General features: G+C 44.7%; 1 protein-coding gene across 1 annotated transcript in view; it reads right to left on the bottom strand.

The window, feature by feature from the left end:
• Positions 1–4,506: 4,506 nt before the first annotated feature.
• ZNRF2 (zinc and ring finger 2) overlaps positions 4,507–7,679 on the bottom strand; it is a 52,874-nt gene continuing 49,701 nt past the window's right edge. The window contains exons 4-5 of the mRNA XM_061464449.1: positions 6,985–7,062; positions 4,507–5,811 (exon numbers count right to left, since the gene is read on the bottom strand). Coding sequence (XP_061320433.1) covers positions 7,005–7,062 — 58 coding nt within the window. The 3' untranslated portion in view covers positions 4,507–5,811; positions 6,985–7,004. The remainder of the gene's footprint in view (positions 5,812–6,984; positions 7,063–7,679) is intronic.

The raw sequence follows: 7,679 nt of genomic DNA, 5'->3' as shown, positions 1-7,679 counted from the left end.
CACCAGGCATTGCTTTCCCCTCCTCTGCTTCGGCGCGGTCTGCAGCACAGACGTGAAGCAGAGCCGCGCTCACAGGGGTGCCTCTCTCCCTCGCAACATAAACCAGCTGGAAGTGTGAAGGAAGCTGTGCTTCAAAAGATTTATTACATACATTTGTACATGTCTGACAGGGATGGAATGTTAAACACACAACCTAGGGATCGATACAAAAATACTCTCATTTGTGATTACGTCCTGGCAAACCACTGGAAAGAGAACCTTGGAACAACTGAGGTCAGCTTGCAACCATACTGCTCAATGCAGAAACCAAAACCAGAACAACAGAAGAACCCCAAACTGGACAGGTTTTACATTGGACACTGCAGATTCCATTCTGATTTCTGGGAATGAAGGAAGACGTCTTGTCCAGCACCGCAGCACGTCCAGGGGGCATTCCAGGCGCTAGCATGGAGTTCCCCCTAACTCGTTGTGGGCAGGGTGAGCTCTGTGGGAAGAGGCATAAAGGGGAATATACACCCTGCTGCCTACCAGCAGGTACCTGCCGAAGGGTAGGAAGAGCCAGGATGGGATTCACAATCAAGTGATAAGGATAATGCTGCATCACCACCCATGCGGTGTGATGCTGCAGCTTGTACAAGTAAGTTCCTTAAAACATCCCCTCTACAGCTGAGCCACCTCCTGTCTTCCTTGAAGGTAAATTGCTTTGGCAATGTCAGCCAGGAGAGGGTTCCTGACTGTACAGTAATGAATACTTCAGCTTCATCTCAATAAACACAGGAAGAGCACAGAACCATGCTTTGATGCCTCTTCCATGAGCATTTCCCATCTCGAGAGCTTGAGACCCGTCACGTTGAAGAGTGTCTACTGTTAAATACAACAAATGAGCAAGGAAAGGGGCAGATGTGAGGGAAAACGAGGAACCGGATCCAGCAACAGACGATGCTCCTGCGACGTCGGGTTCCTTACGCTTGAAACTCTGCCAGAATCAAGCAAATCCTACTTAGCATTGCAAAACCTTTGCCAAAGCACACCCAAGGGCAGAAGTTGCTCAAACAGACCGACGTAGATTAAAAGGTGCCACAAAGACCAGCTAGAGGGCTTGCTGCCTTCCACTGCTTGTACAGTGGCAGCTTACATCAAAGACACAACCGAGTCCAGCCTGTTTCAGGTGCAAGGACATTCCTGCCGTGGTTTACCTAAGCAATAATGAGATCGTTTTGCAGTTTATCCCATCGCCGGCTCTGATGGACTTAACTGAGGAATGATGCAGCAGCTTGGGAAGCCAGGGAACGGTGCCATAAGATAACCAAATGCAACCTGGGACAACTGCAGCGGGAGGACTGGGGATTTTCTTTAACCACAGGCTAAAACGTCTTCAACCTGGTATCAGGAGCAGGTTGATGGGGAAATCCAAGTCCTACATTCAGGAAACAACCCCTGGACACGGTTCTGTTGTGAACTTCTCAGGCAGAGCATTTTGAATGACAAGAGGTTAAGGGGTACGAGCTGACAACACTGCTGCAGGAACACACGTTAGGCTGGGTTGCAGCAAACCCATAACAAGCCCTCTTCTTCCTGCTACCGCCTCTTACATTACTTTTGCTGATGCCGATGCAAAGCCTGGCCAAAGATTGAGGGAATATGGCCTAAAATGTACCATGACTTCAGCTAGGAAGAGGAGAAACAGACAGTAAAGTGACTTCTAAGCTTGGAAGGGTGGAAGGTGAACCATAAAATACAGCACTCATCAAAGAGTGAGCTCATCCTCCACTGGCATAGGTGAGGTGGAAGGTTCCATAGTAGCAGTGCTGCACTCCCAGGTATACGGTGGTCTCTTGGCTGTACAGCAGGTACTGTACAGCAACATCAGCAGGTACAAAACAGCAACAGCAAATCTGCACACAAATGTTCTCTGTCAATATGGGAAAGCAGCTAAAATTCACAGAAACTCAGAGACATCATGGCCTACAGCAGAAATAACGTCTGCTTTGTTGCTGTGTATGCAGAGATAGCAACATTCAAGTGATGAGCTTCCTGCTTTCGGTGGGATGCATAAGAAATGGATGGAGTTTCTGAAGCCTCCACACGGAAAAGGCAGCACACCAGAAGCATCCGTAAGCACATTTTATGTGCCAGACATTTTCCATCCAGAAACACCAAAGCTCCACATTTCTGAATAGAAATCACCTTGCCCACATTTGCTGAGGTTTTCTCTTTGGGAGGGTGTCAGTTTTACCAGTGCTAGCAAAGGCTTAATTAAAAAGCCAATGCCCCTAACATAAAGAACTAGGATAAACGTGTAACTCAGGATTAGGTCATAAATGCCTCTTTTTACATCATAAAAAGGAAAAGAAGAGGTCACTGGTATCCACCCACACCTTTGTGCATCTCCTACATGCTTCCCATTTCAAGACACTGCGGTACCCTTACCCTTGGCTATGAAAGTAAAACTGATTACAATTAAGACCATCTGGTTTAGGCTTAATTCTTCCCACAAACTGCAGTGTGCTTTGCATTTTTGCTTTTATGTCTCCCGTATGAACATAACACACGGGAAGAAAATTAGCTCCCTCCTTTAAAAAGGAAGTGTTGGTAGAGATATACTGATTTGTTATGAGAGAAAGGACAGTGTGTGCCCTGTGGGAACAGTGGCATGGCTCTCTTGGTGCTGTATGGGATATGGTTATATACAATCCAACTCATAGCTACCTCCACTACGAACTCCAAAACACAAGTTGCTACTCAAGATATACGGGTATGGTACAAAGGTTCAGAAACATCTCACGTTTCAAGACAGTGTTGAGCCTACTCTTCCCCTCCTGGCAAGCAGCATGTTAATGGCAGACCTGAGTATGGGAATTATTTCACACGCTTACATGCTTAGGGAAGATATAGGGCAGATGACAGGAAACACTCTGAAACAGCACAGAATTGGCAACCTCAAGATATTTACAGGCAAAGAAGCGCATCCCTCCGTAGCGTCAGTTATTGCTTCTTGTGGACAAGTGTGGTATTCCTTGACTGAGACACGGGACTTGTTCAGTGTCGATTTCCCCCTTCTGAAGCACAGGGACTCAGAACCCCTGTGAAGATGGTTTCAAAACGAAGGTGTTGGCTATGACTACAGCTATACCTGCAGCACCAACAGAGCTGGTGAAACCAAGTTTAGGTGGGTGACTTTCTGCAGGCGTTTTCAAACACAAGAATCACTCTCATGCTTCCATAGGCTTGGTCTATACTACAGCTTTTAATACAAGAAAATCTCCCATAGCCTTTCAGAAGAGATTTATGGATACCAGGAGTGCCAAACTAGGCTCTAAGGCTGACCTTGTATCAGTTCCTCAAATAATCCAAGGTACTGCTGGCTCTGCTGTGCTCATGGAAGCAGCAACAGACACTTTGCCTGCAAAACCACTGCGATTGCTAGCAAACCCTGGTCCTAAATGTAGGACAGCAGTGATAACTGCTGGGTCTTTAAACCAGCTACTTGCATCTGAATACAGAAAATGAAGGGGTTTGAGACAAACCCAAACAGTAAATGAACCAGAAACAGGAACCACTAAAACTGAGCCTAAGCTGTAAACAGATTTATGTTTATATTATTCACCTACTTAAACCCCAAGCCAAAGGCTATCTATGACCTTGGAGCACAGGACACCAAAACAATTACCTACACACCCCCACCCCCCCCCTTATATTATTACAGGTGAGTTTCTGTAGGCATGAAGCCAACAGCAAACATTAAATCAATGCAAATGCAAAAGCTTTACTTCCAGAAGACAGCAGGAATTCAGAACCGTGGAAAAGTGGGCCTGCAGGCAACACCACTACGGGAGTACTACAGGTGCTGGAATTCCTCATCCTCTCCCCAGCCCCCCATGACAATACAAGGCAACACAAATATTCTTGGCTAAAAAGGAATCTGTACAGGGAGTGACTGTACATTTGGTGTGACTACAGAATTCAAAGTGTGACAAAATGATTCTGCTCCCACTGAAAAGGACACTATACCAGGGGCCCGTAGCTACAGGTTCAGCTGAAACCAGTGATGCAAGCCCCAGAATGCAGGAACTCCACTGGCAATGGTGACAGTTGTCTAGTTTGGGCTCTTTGAGACCTGCAGCATAACAAAGGCATTTCACAGAGCAACGTTTGGAAGAAAACGTCATCCAGGCAGGAATTGCTCTGTAAGCAAGACAGAGTTCAGTAACGTGCACTGCACCTCTCTCCGGATAGCAGCAGTTGCTCCTGTTCTTTGTCCTTTTTGCTATAAATCACAGGAGCAACAGAGAGAAAAATGTACTTCAACACCAAAAAAAAAACCCCAAGAAAAAGCAGAATTATTTCTGTACAGGAAAAAACGGTTGAAGTGTGTGCAATTCATTTTAACTCCTGAAACCCACTGAAACGCTGTCGCTAATAAATATTCATAAACTCTTCCCTGTGCTGTGAAACTCAGGAACTACTACGTTTAAGTCTAGATATAAAAAGGATGCTTCTAAGCCCTGCCAGCTGTTCCAGTTAAATGTCTTCTTTGAACTGTGATACTTTATGGGAACTAATTCTTATCCACAGCTTTACTTGGTGTACCCCCCCCCAAGCCATCCTGTTTTGTGCAGCCCTGGTTTATACCAACACAGTAAAACAACAATAAATTAAACAAACGCAGGTACATTAAAAAACCAAAAGGAAACAAAACCCAACCCACGCTGTCAAATGCTGGTCTCCCCATGAAGAGACCAAGGACGTGGATGCAAAGTACTACAGACCCCGTCATCAAATAAAACCACATTGAAACCCAGAAACAGAACCTTGGCATGTTTTAGAACTGAAACACAAATCCCACCTCGGTGTTACCTCACCCACGCCCTATAGAAACCTCTTGCTGTGCCCCCCTCTGCAGTTAATTCATTTCCACATCGGGAGGCAGCCTGGAGATGATAGTAGTACGATAAAAAATACCCGTTAAACAAATTACCTTGAACTGGCAGCACTTAAAACTGGTTAATTCTTTTTTTCCCTAGTTAAAAAGAAGTTGCATAGCTGTAAGGTTTTGCTTTGCTGCAATTTGTTGTTGTTGTGGTTGGTTTTACTCACAAGCAGTAAAAGAGAAGTTGGAGTTATTTAAATAGCCACGCAAGGTGCAGATTTCAACAATCCCTAGAGCTGGATCAATAGAAATGAGTTGCCTGTCTTGGTTTTACTCTTTGGACTGCATTGTGACCAACGTTTAGTTACAAAAAATCTGAAATACAGTATTCCTACGCGGAGAAGTTGATGTTTTCTGCTCTTGAGGAAAGTGAGGAACACAAACCAGGTGTGAATTCAGGAAAATGAAGGTCACACTGTTAGGTTATACTGAGTTTGCCATTTTACTGTTCTTCAGCCAACAAGAAGGTGAAAATGTTCCCACTCAAAACCAGGGCCGTCTTCCTGCAAGGGTCTCAGATAGCACGGATCGAACATCTCCCCTTCCACGTGAGGCACGCGTCCGATAACCCGCTTCTTCACAGAACCAGAAGTGAGGCTGAAATGAGGAACTTTGGCCTTCGGTACGAAATCGTGTCAGGAACGTCCGTGGGGAGTCGATTGCTCCAGAACGTGCAGCATTTTCAGAACCCCTGTGTGTCCTTGGCGTGAGTGTTCGCTGCACCCAGCACTACCGGCAAGGAACCGGCTCCTGCAATGCGTTCTCCGTGTCGCCGTCCTTCTTTGCCTTTTTCAGCCACAAAGAACTGGGAGTCTCAAGCCAGGCACGCTGTGTTCAGCAAAGGAACCTCACACCTCCTGTTTTCTGATCAGTGGAAGCAGCTGTTGAAAAAGCAGAGGGCAAGGGACCATCATTTTGGCTGGTTCGGTGTATAACGCACTCAGACAGCACAAGCACAACCACTGCGTGTTTTCCTTCCCCTTTTCCCTAAGCCCCCAGCTATCACCATCTCTGCTGTGGAAAGCAAACGGAATTTAACGTGATGCTCGCCATGAGCATGCACAGAGATGAGCGTGCTCAAAAGCATTGTGTGGGCTTCTGCCACAGTTCAGTTGTTGGGGGCAATACAGGGAATGTGTTTATTCAGCTTGGATAACACCGCCCTGAGGTTAAACCCATTGCCCCTGTGGCAGAATACTTGCCTTCAGGCTTTCTTTGCTACCCCTGCAACAAGCATAGCGCTGCAGAGGGACCTGTAGCGCAGGCTCATGAAGCAAGATCAAACCAATGTACAAATAAACACCAATGATGAACTCTTTAGGTTTTTATTTCTCTTTTCATTTCCATCAGAACAACAAAACCAAACCCTAAGCCACCGTTTCTCTAAGAGCCCTCTAAGACCGTTGCTATCTTTTGTAATGCTCAGGGGCAATAGTTTAATGGAAGACAATGCTTTCGAACTAGGCAACTGAAAGAATAAACCTATCCTTCAAACCTTTGACACTGATTGCAGATACGCAATCATTCATGCAACATGGGACATAAGATGGAAAAACGCGAACCTCTGTGAGATGGGATGGATAGAAATATGTTCCCATTTTTTATTTATTTCTCCATTTTAAACATTCTGGATGTATTAGCCCGGAAGTGGTTTGGAAGATACCTTCTTGCAACTTTCTAGTACGATTCCAAAAGCTTCCCGTTAGAAACAGATGCCAGTACTCACGGAACAAGCCAAAACGACACAATTGTATTGTTTTGATTTTGCTTCATTTCCATGGAAAAAATACTCTTTCAAAGTTAATGCTAAAGCTTTATTGGCACAGGCTTGCCACTTTCCAATACTAAAACTGGAATACACCGTTTCAGACCATGCCATATAAGGGTGCAGAAACCTTTTCCATATTGCAATGCACGTCAATACTTGCTGATTGATATTGCAGTTCCCATACACAGTAGCACATTCACACAAATTGAAAGCACCAGCATAAAGAGTGATTTCAGAGATCAAGATATTTATTGTTGAAACGTATGCATCTAAAAATAAGCATTACCTAAAACCATGAATCTTGTCTTAATCCGATGGATGCTCAGGGCAAGATCTATTTACTTCAAACCATTCATCTATGCAGCTGGTGGGTACAAGACAAAAATGAAAACAACTGAAATTAATATCCTAGTAACATTCAGCAGTCAGATATGAATATAAATTGGTTTCTCAATTTCAATGACTAGGAAGCCTGTGTATTACACAAATAATAGATGTATATACACACATCGTTGGAAACTTTAATAACCCCAAACCACAGTAATAGAATCACAGAATCACAGAATAGTTAGGGTTGGAAAGGACCTTAAGATCATCCAGTTCCAACCCCCCTGCCATTAAATGCTGTTGAAAAATTGAATTTCCTAAGTGTTCAACTTTTCTAAGGAAGCATTTTACAAGTTACTATCCAGCCTTTATACACAGGTGACACTTCACTGCTATCACTATCATCTTGCCTCTATCATTCACTGATGATACAGGTTTACAAGGTGTCCCCTCCTCTTCCCTCCAAAGCCTACTGGCATCCGACAAAACTGAAGCACACACAACCTAAGCCCGACGCATGGTGTGCACTCCTTGCCCATACAGGTGATTTTGCCTAATTTCTCCTGTGGGCTTTTCATGCAAGCATAAGACAACAGTAGGAAAACTGACTGCAGATACATTGGTGGGGACACAGAAAGATACCATTCTGAAGAC

Source organism: Pezoporus flaviventris, unplaced genomic scaffold (assembly GCF_033815535.1).
Source record: "Pezoporus flaviventris isolate CSIRO_AGI_PZ_B2104156 unplaced genomic scaffold, CSIRO_AGI_Pfla_v1 ptg000037l, whole genome shotgun sequence".
NCBI classification, from domain to species: domain Eukaryota; kingdom Metazoa; phylum Chordata; class Aves; order Psittaciformes; family Psittacidae; genus Pezoporus; species Pezoporus flaviventris.
This window is presented reverse-complemented; position numbering and strand designations above follow the sequence as displayed.